Raw genomic sequence first — 20,800 nt, 5'->3', positions numbered from 1 at the left:
GATAAGGAAGTGTCGTAATCAACGGTGGTGTTTATTATGGGAGATTTTCTACCTAATGCCAGAAATTAGGAACAAAGCAACTATATAGTTTAGAGAAACAGAAAATGAGAGAAAATAGGAATTGACTATATAGTTGACAGGAGGGGGGAAAATTCAGTAGCAAGTTGGCTCAATATAAATATCTGATCTGGCCATCAATACATAACCATATTTTGCATCACCGTCATCTGAGTTCGTAGAAGTGATGATAGGACTCCGACTTAGGAATAGTTCATATATCTGTCATGCATCATCTATATGTGCATGTATGTTAGTGGGTATATTTCACAATATACATATATGTAGTTGGTTTTGGGTTCTAGAAGCCTTGACATGGATGCACAAATCAAAACATTCTACAGCGAAAGCCAAGAATAGAATCACAAAGGCATCGATAAAATCATTAAATGAAAAAGTTGTGCATGCATCACATCTGTGATTTTTTGGATCTTGGAGCAAGACGAGTTGAGCTGCTCAAGTGTGCAGCCTCTAGACGTATCCTCGCGGTCCTCCGCACGTTGGATCTCCTCCTTGTTGACGCGCCCTGTTCAACCTCTGTCATCGTTATGTCGTCACAATCGCATTGGGAGCGGAGAGGAGGTGTTGGGGGAGAGGAGAAGAAGGGGAAAACCCTTGAACAATTCTGGCCTAGGTGAATTTCATTCAGTGCCTTCCCCTATTTATACTAAGTGTGTACTTTTGATAAAAACCCCCAAAACTTAAGTATATCTTCCGACGTTCAAAAGACCATTTGGGTGTGACCATATATCAGTCTAGTAAATGACTCCAACGGCCCAAGAACCTTTATTGGCCTTCCAACTAATTAACTATATCATTATATAGATTAATTAATGTCAGAACAATTTAACCCAATTGATAGGTCGAGTCTCCAACACGTGAGGTGCTAAGCTACACTTTGTGCTCTAGAAGATACAAAGGAGTGTCCATCAACTCACTCATGGAACATGTTTGTCATCGGTTACCGTGTATGTATAGTCCCTCATCCACTTGACGCTCCTTGGACGACTTAGGATATGGTCAGCTGTCAAACCCTAACCGGTCATCCGAGTTAGTACTCATGCATTCAGAAATCATCGGAGAACTCTTCTCTGATATTTCACTGCCTTGGCCAAAGACTTCATCACATCGTCTTCCTTGAGTTGTCACCTCTTACGCCGAGGGTAGACGATCCCATCTTGACCACTCGATCGTCTTCTTGAACTTCTTGATTTACCCGAACTATCATAATACCTTGATGTTCTTCTCGCGTATCCTTTGAATAGGAATATTTAGAGCACATGCTTAAAGACTAGTGATCTCTGTATCACGATCTTGTCATAATTCACTAAATCCGATCACGTATCCATGGACTTCATTATAAGCATCACACGTGGAACAAGGTGTGGAATATGTTTTATTAATGAACATATGTTCTATTAATGAACATGGAACAAGATGTGGAATATATGATTGGTTTGTTGACCACATATATTTTCATCAATTAACTTTTCGTCCACATATATTTCCATCAGTTGGATAGATAGATGAATAATAAGATAGAAAAAGAGACACGAAGATATACATAGTCGGTATTATTTTGCTTTGCCAAACTCATGTGACATAGAATCTGCAGATGTTATTTGACACCCCATTATGTAATAATAAAATGTAGTGATGATCTTGGACTCGAAAGTTGATGCGTGAACATGTTGTACACCGCCAAAGTATGTGACATTCTTGCATGCACACCTCGGATTCAAGGACGCAAAGTGTGTGGGTGGTCTCATACAAATTACCCCGAGGGGAACCCCATATTGATGCAGGACGGACGCGGTCGACGTCCTGCGGCGGGAGCATGGGCCCGTTCGTCCCTCTCGGGGACGTTCATCTTGGGCGGCACGTCCCGCCTTGTCGGTGGGAGTTCCGAAAAGGTCCTGTGCGGGGCCTCAATTCGTAGAAGCCGAGGGTGACCGTTCTCCACTCGGTCAACGCCCACGGGGTCGTCATTGTGGCATTGGTGGGCCTGACGACCGGTGGGCGGATAGGTTCAGCCGGCCGGATGGCGAATACGGCGGCGAACGATACAACGGCTTACGGCAGCCGAGGGTGCAGCGCAGCGAAGCGGCGCGGGGCGTGGCGGCGAGCCGGCACGGGGCGCGGCAAGCAGCGCAGGGCACGACGAGGCGGCGCGCGTGGCGGCGCGTGGCGCGCGCGGTGGCGCGGCGCGCAGGCGGCGGCCCGTGGCGAGGCGGCAGGCGGCGGCGGCGGCGGGCGGCGTCCGCGAGCGGCGGCGACGCCCTCTCGGGGCAGCTGCCCGCGCGGCGGGAGGTGTCCGCGGCGGCGGCTCCCGTGAGGCGGGCTGCCCCTGCGGTGGGCTGCGCTGTCGAGGCGGCGCTTGCGACGGCGGCTGCGCTGCGCGGCGGCGCGGCGCTGGCGGCGCGGCGCTCGCGAGGGGGTGGCCCCGTGGGTGAGCGACGGGTCTGGAGACCCAGATTCCCGGTGGCGGCGCGCTGCGGCGGTGGCGGCTGCGGCCGCCTAGGGTTTCGTCGGCTGAGGCCGACGGAACAGGAGGGGGGGTGGAACGGGACGGGCGGCCAGGTCGGCCCCGTTCCGTTCCGCCCAACTCTCTCTCACCCTCTTTCTCTTTTCTCTCAAAACGGAACGGGATCCTTTCTTTTCCAAAAATTCAAACTAGACTTAGGGTAGAACGGGGGCCTCTCCGTCCCTTATGTAGGGAAGGTAATGGGCCCTAAGGAGGGATCATAAGAGGGGGAACCCATTAGGAAATGGTCCCCTCTTAAGCCCACTAGTACATAGTTTATTTTAACATGAAAATTTAGCTAAACCTAGGAATTAAACTAGATATTAGAGGAAAGAAAATACCTAGATAACTGAGGGCTACGCCATCACATATACTTAGATTCAGAATCATGGAGACTGAATATATAATGTAACCCAATCTTTTAAAGGTAACTCCTACGTGGTGCCCATGCTCGTCAATGCACACGTGCGGTGGATCAGGGTGAGGCAAGGTACATGCTAACGTCACTCGCACCACGCCATGTCATGCTACCCATGTAAGGGTGAGGCCAAACCCCCTAAATAAAAATGTGTGCGGGTGATGGGGTGAATGTATCCATGACATGCAAAAGCGTTAAGACATATGCATGGCACATGGTGTTGGGTTCTAGGGCCTTGAAAATAGATGAAAACTAAGAATGATTCACAATAGAACACTTAAACATGTTCAAAATGACATCAACAAACCATTGAATTGAATCGCATGGGAATGAAGTGCATAAGTGATTTATTATAGTGATAAACCAGAATTTGGGTCAAAGAAGTGTTTTTAACTCTCTGATTTACACAACATTCTTTATAAAAATTTTGGTGGCGTGGACGCCAATGCTTCGACACCGGACACGCCGCCGTCATCAACCGAAGTCAACATCTCCACCACGGACACAACGACGCAGTCAACCAAAGTCAACACCTCCGCCACGAACATGCCACAACCATCGTCACGCACATCTCCACCTGCGCACGTCCCTATGCGCGTCATGACACATCGCCAGAGGCAGATCAACAACTATCCTTTGGCGTGACACGAAGCACGTCCTTCGTCTTTAATTTTCTCGTCTTTAATTTATCGTCATTTTCTCGTTCCTCCAAGGCCTATATATAAGCCATTGTTTTCAAGAAACAGTTAGGCAGTCATAATTCAAGACTCGAGTTTTTGTTTAACTCTTCTTGGAGGACTGCCCAAGCCTCCCTATCCCGTCGTCAACGCTACCTCACAGCCTCCACCGCCTCCGTCGCCTCCGCCACCGCCGCCGCCACCGCCTCGCGTCTCGTCATCGGTCTTCCCTCCTCTTCTCTCTCGTCCATTTCCTCATCTCTCTCTTCTCGCCCCAGGGCCGCCCCAGGCCTCCCCTTTGGCCACCCTTCCAGGTCGCCCTAGGGCCGCCCTCCACAAGCCGCCCAAGGGCCGCCCCTCCAGGCCGTCCAAGGGCCACCCTCCCAGGCCGCTCAAGGACGCCCAAGGACGCCCAAGGCCGCCCCTTGGTCGCCCTCCCAGGCCGCCCAGAGGCCGCCCTCCCAGGCCACCCCAAGGCTACCAGGGCCGCCTCCTTGGCCGCCCAATGGCCGCCCATCTAGGCCGCCCAAGGGCCGCCTCCTTGGCCGCCCAATGGCCGCCCATCTAGGCCGCCCAAGGGCTGCCCTCCCAGGCCGCCCCTTGGCCGCCCTCCCAGGCCGCCCAAGGGGGGCCCTCCCAGGCCGCCCCTTGGCCGCCCTCCCAGGCCGCCCAAGGGCCGCTCTCTCAGGCCGCCCCAAGGCTACCAGACCCGCCCCCTTGGCCGCCCTCCACAGGCCGCCCAAGGCCGCCCCTTTGCCACCCTCTCTGACCGTCCTCGGACCACTCTGGGACTAATCTTGGACCATTCGCTCTCAGCCAGGACCACACAATGCCCGTGGGGAAAGGTAGAATGGTATAATCTCAAGAGTATGCAAGGAGTGGGGGGGTTCCTCCTTATGTAGAGGAGGAGAGAACCCTACAAGAGAGAGAGAGAGAGAGTATTACAGTAATACCCCTGAAGGGGGGGTATATTCACTCACACTCCCCCTCAAGTTGGAGCGTAGATATCAAACATGCCCAGCTTGCGAGAGATGACGTCATAGGAGGTGGTGCTCAGTCCTTTGGTGAAGATGTCCGCCAACTGGTCCGATGATCCCACATGGGGAGTAGTGATGAGTCCCACGAGCACACGATCACGAATCGCATGACATTCGATCTCAATGTGCTTCGTCTGCTCATGGAAGGTGGGATTGCTGGCGATGAAGATGGCGGCTTGATTGTCACAATACATTGGCATAGCCTCCTGCACAGGAAAATCAAGCTCGCGAAGGAGAGAGCGTATCCACAGAAGCTCCGAAGAGGCGTGCGTCATAGCGCGGTACTCAGCTTCAGCACTAGATAGGGAGACGACCCGCTACTTCTGACTCCGCCATGTAACGAGGTTTCCACCAACAAAGGTGCATAAGCCCGAAGTGGACTTCCGATCCCCCCGATCGCCCGCGAAGCCTGCATCCGAGTAGGCCTCCACACGCAAATGGCCATGGCGCTGGTAGAGTAGCCCCCGGCCCGGGGCATGCTTCAAGTAGGCAAGCACGCGGAGGGCAGCGTGCCAATGTATGTCCTGGGGAGCATGCATGAACTGACTGAGTAGTGCCACTGGATATGCAATGTCGGGCGTAATGTTGAGGTAAATAAGCTTCCCAACTAAGCGTCGGTAAGGCTCAACATCAGTAAGTAGGGGAGAAGTAGAATCCCAGAAGCACGGTTTGCTGTCGATCGGGGAACTTCGGGGTTTGCACCCGAGTAACCCCGCTTCCTCCAGCATATCCAGGACGTACTTTCGCTGATTCAGGATCAGCTTACCCGGCTGATTTGCAAACTCTATGCCGAGAAAGTACTTGGGCGTACCCAAGTCCCGGATGGTCAGGCGCTGATGGAGATAATCTTTCACTTGAGCAAGACCCGCATGATCACTGCCCGTAAGTAAGATATCATCCACGTAGACCGCAAGGATGACCGTGCCAGTGGATCCGTGCCGACGAAACACAGTAGGGTCCACCGTGCATGGGGTGAGGCCCAAGGCAAGCACAAGTTTGCTGAACTTGGAAAACCATGCACGCGGACTTTGCTTGAGGCCTACAAAGCACGCTGTAGATGACATACCTTGCTGGCCGAGCCTGGAGTGATATATCCGGGCGGTTGCTCCATGAACACCCGCTCGGTAAGCTCCGCGTATAAAAAGGCGTTGGAAACATCCAACTGATGGAGGGGCCACCCCTGATTCACTGCAATAGAAAGAAGAACTCGAATGGAGTTCAAACGTACCACAGGAGAAAACGTCTCCTTGTAGTCGATGCCGTAGGTCTGGGTGAAGCCGCGTGCCACGAGACGGGCCTTGTATCAATTAACCGTGCCATCGGTGTGATACTTCACTGTGAATATCCATTTGCAGGTGACGATATTCGTATTCCGCGGACGAGGAACAAGTATCCAAGTCTGACGCTCGGTGAGGGCCGCATATTCCGCATCCATAGCCGCCTTCCAGTGGGGATTGCGCAAGGCCTCCACATGGGTCCTCTGTACCGACTCGGATGTGAGGGAGAGGGCGAAGGCACGATAGGTGGGGTGAAGACGGTCATAGTGTACGTAGTTAGAGATAGGGTGAAGGGTACAAGAGCGAGTACCTTTCCGTAGAGCAATGGGGAGATGTAGGTCTGTCGGTGCCGATGCAAGGGGCGCCGAACTTGCGGACGTGGGCGAGGACCCGCCTTGTGGCTCGACGGAGTCCGGCTCCTGGGTAAGTACTGATGGAGCGAGCGGTCCCAAGCGAGGAGAAGAGGGGGAGGAGGAGGGTGACGCAAGTATTACGTCCAAGATAGGCGGAGGAGCAACGAAAGAAGGAGATGAGGGTGTAAGAGTAGACGAAGTAGGTGTAGGGGTGGACACAGACGGGGTGGTGGTGAAGTAGCGAATGGTCTCAAAGAAGGTGACGTCGGCCGATACAAGATATCTGCGCTGATCAGGAAGGTATACACGATAACCTTTCTGAGTACGAGAGTAGCCAACGAAGACGCCTTTGAGGGAGCGAGGAGCTAGTTTGGACAGATTTGGGGAGTGGTCATGGACGAAGGCCACGCACCCAAACGTCCGAGGAGGCAGTGTAAAAAGCTCACGATCGGGGTGTAGGCGACGGAGAGGGACTTCACCACCTAGAGGAGAGGAAGGTAAGCGGTTAAGAAGATAGGCAGAGGTGAGGAGGGCATCCGCCCAGAAATAGTGTGGGACGCCCATCTCGATGAGGAGGGTGCGGGTCATATTCAGAAAATGACGGTGTTTCCGCTCGTCGACACCGTTCTGCTGGGAGGTGTAGGGGCAAGTCGTCTGGTGGATAATGCCGTGAGAGGAGCAAAAGTCCTGGAGGGCGGACTGAACAAACTCCAAGGCATTATCCGTGCGAAGAATTTTGGGGGTAGAGGAGTATTGAGTGGAGATCTCTTGGAGGAACTGACGAACGGAGGACAGAACGTCAGTGCGGTCATGGAGAAGGTACACCCATGATAGGCGAGAAAAATCATCGACGAAGACGATGTAGTAGCGAAAGTAGGAAGGGGAGGAGACACGAGACGGTCCCCAAACATCACAATGTACGAGATCAAATGGTTTCGTACACGGAATAGAGTCACGGCGAGAATAAGAAGAACGAAAATGCTTGCCTAACTGGCAAGACTCACACTCAAAAGGAGATAATGTTAGCCACGGAAGGGCCTGTCGAAGTTTGGTAATACCAGGATGGCCCAAACGATGATGCCATTGTAGAGAAGTGTCCGACTGGGAGAGAAGACAACAAAAACCAGTCGGAGGGAGATCAGGGACAAGCTCGTAGATACCCCGGCCGGTCTCACGTCCCAAACCAATCCTCTTTCCCGTCCGCAAGTCCTGAAAGGTACAGTGGTAAGGGAAAAAAGATACGGAGCAAAATAGGGATTTTGTGATAGCAGAGATAGAGAGGAGGTTAACGGGAAAATTGGGTACGTATAGAACATATGAAAGGGGAAGGGAGGGGGTCGGTAGGGAACGACCTTTGCCCCGAACGGGACAAACACGACCATCCGCAATGGTGACCGTCTCAGGGTGAGGAAGGCTGGCAATTTGAGAGAGGAGAGAGGAGGTACCTGACATGTGTGCAGAGGCTCCCGAGTCGATAATCTAGGGACCCGAAGAAGATGCAAGTAGAGCGGTACCTGAAGTGGAGGTCGACGCAAGGTGAGAAGTATGAGAGCCCGAGGTGCTCGAGGTATCCGTCGGAGCGCGGGTGGCAAGCATGCGGGCTAATTCCTCCCGGGAGATAGTGAGGAGGTCCGAGGTCGAGGCGGAGTCCGTCGTGCTGGAGTGGGCAACCTGGTCTGGCTTACCAAACTTCTGCCAGCATTTGTCGGAGCGATGGCCAAACTTCTGGCAATGAACGCAGGGGGGGTAGAGTTTGCCATCGCGCCCGCGTCCCTTTTCTCGACCGCGACCACCGTTATCAGAGACGCGCCCGCGAGGGCGGGTCTCCGAGGAAAGGGCGGTGGAGTCGGTCAAGAGAGGGGTGGGGACGGGCCCCAGAGAGCTAACCCTCAGAGCGGTGGAGAAGGCCTCACCCAACGTCGGAAGAGTGATCGAACTCAGAATAGGGCCCCAAATCTGAGCGCCGAGGGTGGGGTCGATGCCCGCCAAATATAGTCCAACTGCTGTCTCCTCGCGATAGCAACGCTGCACGGTGAGATCTGGCGTGTAGGGCTGATAGATCTCAAGTTGGTTGAGGAGAGAGCGTAGTGTGGCATAGAACTCCTGAAGGGAGCGGGTACCCTGGCGGGCGCGAAACATCCCTTCACGATCTCCACTGTCCGACCAATGTTGGAACGATACCCGTACATACGGGCCCATTCGTCCCAAATGGCCTTGGACGGAGAGAGGAGCTGCATCGGCTCAGCAATGGTCGGAATAGCCATCTTCAGAAGCCAGGAGGTGACCGCCTGATCCTGAGTGATCCAGGTGGCAAAGCGGGGATCCTTCAGAGAGGGCGGGTCGTCGGTGAGAAAGGAGAGCCGACCATGGATCTCAAGGAACCGACGGAACCCGACAGACCACGTGACGTAGTTCGTGCCATCAAGCAGGGTCGTCGAGCCCTAGAGCCCTGTGATAAAAGTATGAGACGGGATCGAAAGATCCAGAGATGTACCCGGATACGAAGTCAGTGGCTGAAGCGATGAGGAAGCCGACGATCCCTCGCGATGCTCCATAACAGCACATAAGTGAGGAGGAGAGCGTCGACGGGACAATAGCCCGGTCCCGAATGCAGAGCAGCGGCCGGATGCACGGCGGCGGCCGGATAGGGTCGGGAGGCCGGATTAGGTCGGCCGGAAGTAGGTCGGGCGGCCGGCGGCTGGACGCAGGGCAGCCGGCGGACAAGAGGGCGACCGGCGGCGGGCCGGACGGCGGACGGCCGGGCGGCCGTGGCTGGCCGGTTGGACGGAGGGCGGCCGGCGGTCAGGACGGCGCCGGCTGGACGGAGGTCGCCGGCGGCCGGAGGCGGCCGGCTTGGCGATCGGCGGCTGGCGGCTGGCCGGATGCAGGGCGGCCGGCGGCTGGATGTAGGGCGGCCGGTGGATAGATGACGCAAGGCTGCCGGATGCAAGGCGGCGGCCGGCGGGATGTAGAGTGACGCGAGCAGAGGGCGTCGGCGATGATCTCCGGCAAGCAGCGGGCCGGAGAGGAGGAGGGGGGGGTGGTGGTGCTCCACCACCTAGGTCAAGAACCCTGGTGGCTCTGATACCATGTGGAAAGGTAGAATGGTATAATCCCAAGAGTATGCAAGAAGGAGTGGGGGGGTTCCTCCTTATGTAGAGGAGGAGAGAACCCTACAAGAGAGAGAGAGAGAGTATTACAGTAATACCCCTGAAGGGGGGGTATATTCACTCACAGCCCGGAACGCCCAGATCCATCTTCGTCCAGAGGGCCAAGCAACATCCGGATTTGCCAAGTGTCGCCTTGGTCAAAATTTCCCGCATCCTCTTCACGCACTAAGGTGTCGAGGTACGCCTGAACTCTTTGGTGTCGAAGTGTTCTCCGTTCAGTATTTCCTCGAGAAGTTTCCATCGCCGTCAGAATACGATTTGATTTGGGATTTCTCACCTCCTACCTCCCTTTCTCGAGTGTTTCTTCGCGACGCGAATTTGGGTATTGATTTTGGTGCTTAGGCATCGTCGCGGTGGGGGAAGACAGTACTCCCGCCCTCGAACAAGGGTCAGAGCTGTACGACCAGATTTTCATCGGTTTTAAAGTCCGAATCCGATCGTGTGAATTTCTGTGGGCTGTTTTATCCCTCCATTATCCGATCCATCCTTTACCGTTCATCCATCCGTAGCCAGCCCGTTAATCCAGTTGTCCATTGCATAGTCGTTGTCATCCCATCCAACTCCTCAGTCGGCCTTTTCCCCAATTGTCCTGCGTCAAATTTCCTTCCTTAAAATAGGGTAAGTAAAGGTGGACTCCACAAGGAGCAGGAAATGAGAGATGAAAATGTATTTTAAATATATATCTAGAATAATTAATTTAGGCGATTTATATTTTTGTGGATTTTAGACTATTTTATAAAGAAAATTCCACTAAATGATAGAAAACTAGTAAAAACTGTCTAAAATAAATAAAATAAAATTTTATGTTATTTATTATAAGTTCTAATTATCTGTTGTGATATTTTTTTTAATTTGGTATTTTTTTTAGGGCAAGAAATAAACTTTAAGGACAAATAGAACCTAAGGTTGAACTTCTCGTGGTGAAATCACAGTAGAAACGAGTTGTGGACAACAAGCTTGGAGTCTAGGATATCCTCTAGAATGTTTACCTAGACAAAATGGTGAGAATATTCAAATTAAACATTCAAGAGATTACACAAACGTTGTTGTCACTTCCCCCAATGGCCACGTGGTGCTCTTTCTCCTAGAATCTTGATCACCCTTGAACTATGATGGCGCACGACAGCCAAAGTCCCTAGAGACATCTTCGGAGACGCCATCATCGTCATGAGCGCCTCCGGTAGTTCGCATTCAGCCCAATCGACATGCCAAGGCGATCGTGAAGACACCCGGGTTCAAATACCCCGGGTGAAAGCATGTTCGTGATCATTTGGTTTTTCAGTATTATTCCGTTTGTGTGGTCATCTGTCGTTTTGTTCGTTGCGCCATCATCTATTTTGTGTCTTTCTTTGCTTATTTTATTTTTTCTGTCATGTGTCGTTTTGTCTGTCGTTTGTGCGCTGTCCTTTATTTTATTTTGTAAGGGCGTCCTTAGTTAGTTGGACCCCCACCCCTTTAATGGACCCCCTAGGGCCCATCTTAACTTCCCCTATTTATGGGAGGAGATGCGCCTAGGTTGGACAGACATGTGTTTTATTGTGTTGCATCTTGTTCATAAATTCAGGCCTCACCTAGGAAGCAAGAGAGAGAGAGAGAGAGAGCGAAGAGGAGAAAAAGGAATCGGGAAGGGAAGAAGATCGTGGAGGTTGCTGGGGGCATCTAGACCCCTTTCTCCCCCCATCCCCTCTTTATCTGTTGCTATTCGCCTCAGTATCCACCGTCGACCATACGTGAGATACTTCACACTGTTCCTCAGAGGGAAGGCCTATCGCTTCAGCCAACAATGTTGCACCGGGGATTCTCGACCAAGCGGGGGTCTAGGTGACGACGATTCGTTGACTGGGCAGCCATTTGCCATCATGTGGCATGCGAGGTTTCAACCCCCCCTCCTGATCACGCTTGAACTCCATTCATGTCCCGTGAGGTATCTCGGTGGATGAGGTCAATGAACCTGTCACACCCGCTACATCAATCCGACGCAAGTCAGACCGGTGCATCCCGAGTGCCTCAAGTGATTGACATCACTCGCATGTGCTTGTCACGACGTCCCCCCCACTGCAGTTGTTACAATCGTGAAAGGTCAACATGCGTTCAATAAAATTCCTCACCTGTGTGTTGGACGGCTTCTATGGAGCGTGTACTCTAGCCTGCCGACGCTGCGAGCATCCTTTGGCCGTCGCTCGTGCTGCGCTCGTCAGTAATTCTCACCACTTTCGTCTCTACTCACCCCTGTTGCCGTTTGTTGTTTGCGCCATCCTACCACAAACGAACGCGCCCGCTTTGCCCAGCATCTTGGTGAGCCGTGTTTTTTTTCTCTCTCTCTCGACTCCTCGCCTCCAAGCTTTGCCAGCTGCTCCTGCACTCTACGGCTAGTTGAGCCATGCCAACCCCTCTGGCTTCTCTCTCTACCGCAATCCGCACCAGCTGCTGCAATCGACGAAGATCGTGATGGAAAGCATCTCACCGACGATGTACGTCATCCTCCGCTTGCTTGTTACATTATTTCTTGAAGTATACTTTCGATTGCACTCCACGCGCTCGGGCTAGAGATAGGTGAGCGAATTGAGAAAACTACGAATTTGAGTGTCTTACCAGTACGGGTTGAGCCCGTCTGTTACATGCGAGACCCTACAGATTTAATTCTGTTCGGCGCTATTGTCCCTCCAACGAGGGTCAAGAGGCCGCCGTTACTATCGCGCGACTTTCCCTTTAAAGATTGGAGTTCGGTGAACCTCCACGAGTTGGGCCTACACGTACATCCACGTAGGACCATCATTTCGTAGTTACATTCCCATAGGGAAATTATCCATCGGATGACATCATTGACGACGTCCGACACCACTATCTAGGCGACCAAGCATCATCTCGGTACAGACCAGATGTCGTCCTAGACGGCGTCTTGGACTACGTCTGACATCAAACTATCTCACCCACGCTCTTGTATAACAATAATGGATCAACGAAATCTGATGCACTAGTCCTCCAACCACAAGTTAGGAGCATAAATCAAATATAAGATACAAAGAGAGGGAAGAAGAGAATAAATAAAAGTGCCTAACTCTTCCTGCCATTGCGTTTAATTCTAAGGATTTGGCATGCTAGGATTTCTTTATTTCCAGCCTGGACCTAGGTTTTGACCGTTCCAGATTGAAAAACAAGCATTTCAAATTCAAATTGCAGGTTAGTTCCACAATTCTTCTATTTGGTTGACCCAGTCTTAAGGAAATTTGAATAGGCTTCTTGTGGATTAGGTCTCTTCTTGCTATATATTAGATGGCTTAGTGTTCTCTTTTTCCTCCCATTTTTATCCAAAATCCACCATTGTATTTACCTAAGTCCTTTTTTTAAAAAATAAAATTCTAAGAAGATGCGAGAGATCCACTTAAGTGTAAGGACTCCAGTGGGGTTAATCTAAAAATAATAATAAAATATATATGTAAAAAATAATAAATTTATCCTTACATAGTGAATAATAATAGTGCAGAAACAAAAACATATGGTGAAAAACAAGTATAAATCATAAAATCTAAAAAAGGAAAAAAAGAGAAAAAAGGAAAAAAAGAAAATAGGGAAAAAAGTACGATTGGGGTTTTTATATCGAAAGTTTATTCCCTCTTAATAAAATCTCCATCCAATTCTTTAAATACAAAAAACCAATAGAACAACTTAGACAGATTCAGAATGGCATCAACAAAACATTGAAGATCTCTTCAAGGTTATGTAATGCAGCATGTAAATGTATCCATGCCATCCTTAGCATGTCAAATCTCCTTATTCGTCCTGACGAGCTCCACACACATTTTGTTGTCGTCATTTTGTTGTATCGGTCGCATCAAAAAGGGAGAGGAGCTTTGGGAAAATGGATAAGAAGGGGAAGGATAATGAACCATTCGGCCCCTATTTATATGAACTAGGTATTATTTATACAACCCTAAACTTTAAGTATATCTTCCAATGTCCAAAGAAACTATTATCGTGTTACCTTCTAGGCCCATGTATTAGTCTCATTGACAATTCCACCATTGGCCCAATAGGCTTTATTGGCATTTCAATTTAATTAAGTATATTATTGTATATATTAATTAAGGTTGGATCGATATAAATGAATCTGGAGGTCGAGTCTCCAACCTGTGGGGTGCCAAGCTACGCGTCATGATTTTAAAGATACAAAAGTGTATGTTTTGACTCACTCGTGAAACTTGGCCCCATCAACTACCACGTATGACTCAACAACCAAAACCTAGTACAGATACGTTAAAAAATCATTAAAATACTCTTTCCTTACTATTTTATTACTTTGGCCAAAAACTTTTTGTATCATCTTCATCGAGCTTTCTCATCTTATGCTAGGGGCCAACAATCCCATCTTTACTACCCAATTGTATACGTAAACTCATTTATTAACTCAAATCAATATTATTCAGAATTCTATAGTTAAGTATAATCATCTATCCACAATATGGTTATGACGTCTCAGGTTCGACGATCGCTTACACTATTATGATGTGAATCAACTTTATTGAAAGTTTGGTATAATATGATTTGGGTATTCTTGTCAATAAAATCAGCGAACAATTTCCCCTAAAAAACAACCATTCTTCTAAGGGCCTAGCCAAACGCCCTTCAAACCCCCAAGAAATCTAAAGCATTACCAAGAGACTTCTACTGCATGCAAAAAGGCTACTCAATGCTTCTGCCCAAGCACTGTGGCCGACCAACGTTCAATTTGAGCATTATTCTAAGTTGGATATTTGACTGCATGACACATGTCAATAACTGCAATCATGGGCCATAAACACACGCTTCTCTTGACACTATGCAAGTAAAATCGTTGAGTTATTCATTTTTTTTTCAAACTCTTTGATACTTCTAGAACAATCCAAATAACAGTACAAATCAATTACAATTATTGAATCAAATGGACCAAGTTTCTAGAATAATCATGATCCTATGCGTTCTTCGATAGACACTTGATCTGATCAGACAAACCAACTATATGTTCAGAAAAATAAGGAAAAGTAAATGACAAGCGAAATAGAGCCACCTGCTTTCAGGCTTATGATGTATTTACAACAAACTAGGTATATCAACAAACGAAATAGACAAGGCACGGGCTGACCAAGTAAATTTACAACATGAATTTTATTAGGCATTATTGCTATTAACTGAATTTTAAAAAAGTTTACCTAGAAAATCTGACTGTTAAATGGGCGGGAAAAGCTGCGGCATTGAAGGGCGCAACGGTTCAGCCGCGGGTCACGTGAGGCGGTTGGAGTCCCGTGACCAGCCCACGGCGCGGCGAGGAAGAAGACGAAGGTCTTCCTCTTCATCCATGGCGGCAGAACGCGAAGCTCTTCCTCTTCATCTCCTCCATCTCTCTCTGCTTCAACTCTTCTCTGCCTTCTCTAATCTCGCCGTGATCAAGAAATCGAATCAATTGATCTCGCACTTCGTATACAATCTCTGCTTGTTCCTGTACTCCGGGCGAAGAAGACGATCATGGCAGAGGCGAAGGTGGTGCTCGCGGCGGATCTGAAGTCCGGATCGATCACGAACTCCACCTCCGGGCCGCAGACCAGATCCTCATCACTGAGGGAGATCTTATCAGTCTCCGAGAGATTCGTCACCGACGACGCCAGTCCCGATCCGAAGAACAAGAAGAAGAAAACGTCGAAGAAGACGATCGCAACCGGCGATGACTTCGCGGAAACGCCGTCCCAATCAGGATCCTTCTCCATGAACTGCAGCACGATCGGCCTCAGCGGGATCGAATCTCGGCGAAGCCTGTTGAAGGATCCAGATCTGCTGAATTTCATCATGGACAGATTTCTACCAGCCGCGCAGGCGCTGGTCGCCGGCTCGCCTTTCTCCGCGCACAAGCCATGGAATCCAGTCGCCAAGCCGACGACGAACCTCAGCCATGGAGAGAACCGTTATCCCGTCGTCCGGGGATGCGGACTCGTCCCCAAGTTCTGCGTCGCGACTTCCTTCTGCTTCGCCATGAACGGACGAGGTCAAGCAGCGAAGAACAACAACGAAGAAGACGACGACGATGACTGTTTCAAGATCGGGCGAAGGATCGGACGGCGGGCGGCGACGCTGGGGGAGATCTTGAGAGGCGCGGAAAGCGAGAGCGAGCCGGATTTCTCGGAAAAAGAGGACGGCCTCGCAGCTCGTGAAAGATCGAAATCGATCAAGATCGAGGAAGAAGACGATGACGACGACGACCGGAGACGTATTCCTCTTCCTCCGCCGCTCCCCAAGTCTCCCACCGACTCCTGGCTCTTCCGCACGCTTCCCACTTTCGCGTCATCCAAGCCGTCATCGGCCTCACCCGGTGACGGTCCTTCCGTTGACCGTTGACCCCCCTCGCCGTCTCTCTCACGAAAGCCTACGACGCGAGAGTTTGTTCTCGATCCCCGCGTTTGGACCGGTCCGGCTGGCGTTTGACCGGACCGGTCGGCTCCCCGCTGTCCCTCTCCGGTTCGGTTTGAATCCCAGCCGCCGATTCGATGGCGCCGTTTCCATCCGACGGCCAGGATCGCGGGGATGGTTAGGCCCCCCCTTCCTCCTCTCTGGCAGTCAAGCCTCGAAACCGGTCACATTCAAAGCGCAGGTAGCACGCCACGGACCGAAATACCCCTATTAAGAAACCTCTGTAAAGACATTATTACCCTCGTGCTCTAGTTCTATGAAGGACTATGAAAGGGTAAAACGTAATTTCGTGACTTTCGGTTGGGTGATTTTAACTTGGGCGAGGGTAAAAGGGGAAAAGAGCAGCGTGAAAACCCCACTTGGGATTTACTCGAGGAAATTATTCAATTTTTTATTGGGTGAAAACTGTGGAGATATGACAGAGGTGAGGGGTGAGAAAGGAGGGTTAAAGCGAGGGGAGAGGAGGGTGGGGGAGAGAGACGAGGAAGGGGGATTGGGGAAGAACAAGGGCGGAGCAGTCGTCCATGGCGTCGTTGCCGGCGGGTTCTCAGCTTCCGCCCGAGCAGCAGCCGTCCTCGTTTCAGCCTCACCAGCAAGTTTCGCACGACGCTCTGGCCAAGATCGCGCCTCACGCGCCCGAGACGCGAGAAGAAAAGGTCGTTCGCGCGATTCCAATCTCTTTCCTCGGTCTATTTGGTCGCGTTCTTGGTCTTGGCGAGATCTGTGCTTTCTCGGTAGTTGGATGATAGATCCCGCTCGTTCTCTTGCTTTTTCAGCGTCCTCTTACGGTTCCTTTTTCCGTGCGTGTTGTTATTGCTGTTGCCAAGGATTAGGCCTTCTTGGGACAGCTCTAGGGCATCCATTCTCGGGTTTTTGTTGAGCTCGTTTTGTCCTCGTAGAAGGAGGGCTGTGTTATTGTTTGTTGTTAACTGAAGAATGTACCTATGATGCAATGCAGACGGGAAGTGTCTATTTCTCCTACCGATTTCTTGTTCTAGTCGGGAATTACCGATTTCCCCTTTTTTCTTCGACGGCACCGTCTTGTTCTTCTCGGAGAGTTGTTTTCGGGTTTCCGCATTTGTAATGTGATGTTGTTTGGTGATTCTTTTCTCGTTCATTGTATTGGTTGCTAATGTACGATCTTTACTGCAGGAAGCCACTGTTGTGGAGGCGAATGATCCTGTTACAGGCCACATTATCTCAACAACCATAGGAGGAAAAAATGGTGAACCTAAAAGAGTGAGAACTTGAATATGACCGCTGCTTCTGTTTCTTGTCCTCCTTATATTGCGTCTGTTAAGCTTTTCATTCCACCGTGTAACCCATCTTTCATCATCAACTTCCATGCGGGTTCGATGATGATTGCCTACATCATTTTTCACTATTTTTATGTTTCAAGAATTTCAAAGTAGGTCGGCCCATTGTCTAAAATGCCCATTGGTTATATTCCAATAATTCGAATGATTTGTTTAAATTTGTGTCATATTTAGGAAACCCTTTTACTTTCTTTTAAGTTCTAAAAAAAATTGAAATATAATAATGCAATTACTATTGAGCATGGCTTTTGGTTACGAAAGTAATAATTAGTTGTTTTTCTCGTAATCTGACATGGTGCAAATACATTTCATGAATACTAATCTACAATGCGCTTACTTTAACAGTTTCTTGCAGCTCTCTGATATATCCCATTAAGTTTGCTCATGTTTCTTTTTTTTTTCTTACAGACTATCAGCTACATGGCGGAGAGGGTTGTGGGAACCGGTTCATTTGGCATCGTCTTTCAGGTACCAGGTAGATTTATTTTTCTGCCGTTGATTCAAGTCTTTTGAAGCTAATTTCTTGCCTTTTAACTCTTCAGGCCAAATGCCTCGAGACTGGCGAAACAGTGGCTATCAAGAAGGTGTTACAAGACCGACGATACAAGAACCGAGAGCTGCAACTCATGCGATCAATGGACCACCCCAACGTCATTTCTTTGAAGCACTGTTTCTTCTCAACCACCAGCCGAGACGAGCTCTTTCTAAACTTGGTCATGGAGTACGTTCCCGAGACCGTCTACCGCGTATTGAAGCATTACAGCAATATGAACCAGAGGATGCCACTGATATACGTCAAGCTTTACACCTACCAGGTACTGCCACTTCTGCTGCTTGAAGGTCATTTTAGTTTTTATTTTGCCACGAGGTTTTTCCCTTCAAATAATTGTAGCTTTCCTCTTGTGATGGCGATTTGTTATTGTGAATAAGTACCTTTTTCCCTTCAATATTTAGAATCAAATCTTTGATATAACTTTTGGGCTCTATCTTTTATGATCTTTTTTTGTAGATTTTCAGGGGATTGGCCTACATCCACGCAGCCCAAGGAGTGTGTCATCGGGATGTGAAACCGCAAAATCTTCTGGTATTTATTCAAGGGTGAATTTCTATCGATGTGTTAAGTTGTTTTCTTTCTTAAAAGGGTTCGTCTGCCGCAGGTGGATCCTTTGACCCATCAGGTGAAGCTCTGCGATTTTGGAAGCGCTAAAATGCTGGTGCGGACTGTTCGTTGATTATTATTTATTTTGTTATATTATTAATTGCTGCGAACTAATTTCCTCGTTATTTGCAAATATAATTTCGTCAGGTTAAAGGTGAAGCCAATATATCTTATATTTGCTCTCGGTACTATCGCGCTCCCGAGCTTATATTCGGTGCCACCGAGTACACGACCTCCATTGACATATGGTCGGCTGGTTGCGTCCTCGCTGAGCTTCTCCTTGGCCAGGTAAGAATATTAGTTTTTACAGTTTCCGCTGTCATATTCTTTTTTAATTTTTCGTTTCGTAATTCTTTTTTATTTTTTACGAATGTCTTGTAGCCTTTATTTCCTGGGGAAAGCGCAGTTGACCAGCTCGTCGAGATAATCAAGGTAATGATTATCCGCCCATTTTTTTATTTTATCTATTTGCACATGATTATTTTTTCCGCTTTTAATGTGATCTTGACGATTTAATCAGGTGCTTGGGACCCCAACCCGAGAAGAGATCCGGTGCATGAACCCCAACTACACGGAATTCAGATTCCCTCAAATTAAAGCCCACCCATGGCATAAGGTAACCTTTTTCTTCTCTACTTCGTTCATTTTTGTAGAACTTTGATATCATAGCGCAATGAATGTCTCTAGGTTTTCCACAAGCGGATGCCCCCGGAGGCCATTGATCTGACATCAAGGCTGCTCCAGTACTCTCCCAGCCTTCGCTGCTCTGCGGTGCGTTCGATCTCCTCTCTCACTATATTACTTTTAATCATGATATTTAATTAATAATTATCATTAATTTTTTTTTTTTTGGCAGCTGGAAGCCTGCGCCCATCCGTTCTTCGACGAGCTAAGAGAGCCTAGCGCAAAGCTCCCAAACGGTCGCCCCCTTCCCCCGCTGTTCAATTTCAAGCAGGAGGTAAATTCGATAATCTCTTTTATCAATTTAATCTGTAAATATTTAAACAGCCAATCGTTGCATTACAGCTTGCGGGGGCGTCGCCGGAGTTGATCGGCAAGCTCATCCCCGATCACGTGCGACGTCAGTTCGGGCCCGCCTTCTCTCTCCTGGTCGGCACGTGAGCCTAACGACCTTCCCACCGACCACACGTCTGCGGAGCCCAATAGGCCCACATGGGCCAGCCAATTGGGCTATGACCCACCCACTCTCCCTTTGTATATTCTCTCTCTACCGCCGAACGAGTATTATTACTAGCAACTCTGATTATTGATTTATCCGGTCAAGCGAGGGTAGAGAGAGATGTGTAGCGTGGAGAGGAGGGGGCGGGTGTACGTGCTTACGCTCACCGGCGAAGGCGAGCACCGGATGAACCCGGCGCTGGCGGAGGAGATGCTGGCGGCGCTAGCGCGGATCCGGTCCTCCGCCGGCGGCGGCCCGGCGGCGCTGGTCACCGCGGCGGAGGGGCGGTTCTTCTCGAACGGGCTGGATCTAGAGTGGGCCAGGAGGGCCGGTGGGGCGGACTTAATGGGCCGGGCCTACGCGCGGGTGCTGGCGGCGGTGGTGTCGATGCCGATGCCGACGGTGGCGGCGGTGACGGGGCACGCGGCGGCGGGGGGGTTCTTCCTGGTGCTGGCCCACGACGCGGTGGCGATGCGGGCTGACCGGGGGTGGCTGTACATGAGCGAGCTGGATATTGGGCTGCCCGTGGCGGACGCGGTGATGGGCCTGGCCAGGGCTAAGATGGGGGCTCGGGGCCGCCGGACCGCGCTCCTGGGCGCCGCCAAGATGGGCGCGGCGGCAGCCGCGGAGATGGGGATTGTCGACGGCGTGTTCGGCGGCGCCGCCGAGACCGTGGCGGGCGCCGTGCGGGTCGGGGAGGAGATGGCCGCGCTGGGCTGGGACGGGCCGGCCTTCGCCGCGGCCCGTTTAAGGCTCTTCCCTGATCTTGCAAAGATTGTGGAGGCCGCTGGGGAGAACTGGGGCGAGTCCAAGCTCTGATGCCGTTGACTGCTATTCAAGTGGCAGTTTAAGGGTTTGAAATGAAAAGTCATGTGATAGACGGTTGCAGCTCTTCCTGTGTTTTGAGGAGGTTTATATTCCATGGTTTTTGGAAGTTGCTTTTTTTAAAAAGGTGTAATTTTGCACTATGAACAGATGTGTAGTTCTTCCGTCTCCCTTACTCTCTTTTTTCCTGGGTGAAAAACAAGGGGAGAGCCTTGTTTGTTCCAACGTGGTGTACTGCATCAGGAGTGAAACCCATTATCATTCTTCAAAACAACCCTCTTTAACTCTTCGTAAGTTGAGATCACTCTGGTTATCTTGCTTCTAACACTTTTTGCTTTCACAGCTTAGGGGTTTCAACAGAGAAGGTTTATT

At 50.1% G+C, this 20,800-nt stretch overlaps 1 protein-coding gene and 1 pseudogene across 1 annotated transcript; both read left to right on the top strand.

The window, feature by feature from the left end:
- Nucleotides 1-16,424: 16,424 nt before the first annotated feature.
- Nucleotides 16,425-19,696, top strand: LOC144709136 (shaggy-related protein kinase eta). The gene is made up of 12 exons (XM_078582560.1): nt 16,425-16,604; nt 17,101-17,187; nt 17,673-17,732; nt 17,807-18,079; nt 18,274-18,348; nt 18,422-18,478; nt 18,571-18,711; nt 18,805-18,855; nt 18,944-19,039; nt 19,111-19,194; nt 19,280-19,381; nt 19,450-19,696. The coding sequence occupies exons 1-12, from the start codon at nt 16,473-16,475 to the stop codon at nt 19,543-19,545; spliced, it is 1,254 nt and encodes a 417-aa protein (XP_078438686.1). The 5' UTR covers nt 16,425-16,472; the 3' UTR covers nt 19,546-19,696.
- A 27-nt stretch (nt 19,697-19,723) lies between these two features.
- Nucleotides 19,724-20,598, top strand: LOC144709137 (enoyl-CoA delta isomerase 1, peroxisomal pseudogene; annotated as a pseudogene).
- The last annotated feature ends 202 nt before the right edge of the window (nt 20,599-20,800 follow it).

The sequence above is a fragment of the Wolffia australiana genome, chromosome 11 (genome assembly GCF_029677425.1).
Source record: "Wolffia australiana isolate 7733 chromosome 11, ASM2967742v1".
Taxonomy (NCBI): domain Eukaryota; kingdom Viridiplantae; phylum Streptophyta; class Magnoliopsida; order Alismatales; family Araceae; genus Wolffia; species Wolffia australiana.
This window is presented reverse-complemented; position numbering and strand designations above follow the sequence as displayed.

Bases quoted from the DNA above. Each gene is read 5' to 3' on its own strand.
- LOC144709136 (XM_078582560.1), top strand. From the start codon at position 16,473: ATGGCGTCGTTGCCGGCGGGTTCTCAGCTTCCGCCCGAGCAGCAGCCG. The intron at 17,188-17,672 runs GTGAGAACTTGA...TTTTTCTTACAG, and splicing joins AAAATGGTGAACCTAAAAGA to ACTATCAGCTACATGGCGGA. The intron at 19,382-19,449 runs GTAAATTCGATA...GTTGCATTACAG, and splicing joins TGTTCAATTTCAAGCAGGAG to CTTGCGGGGGCGTCGCCGGA.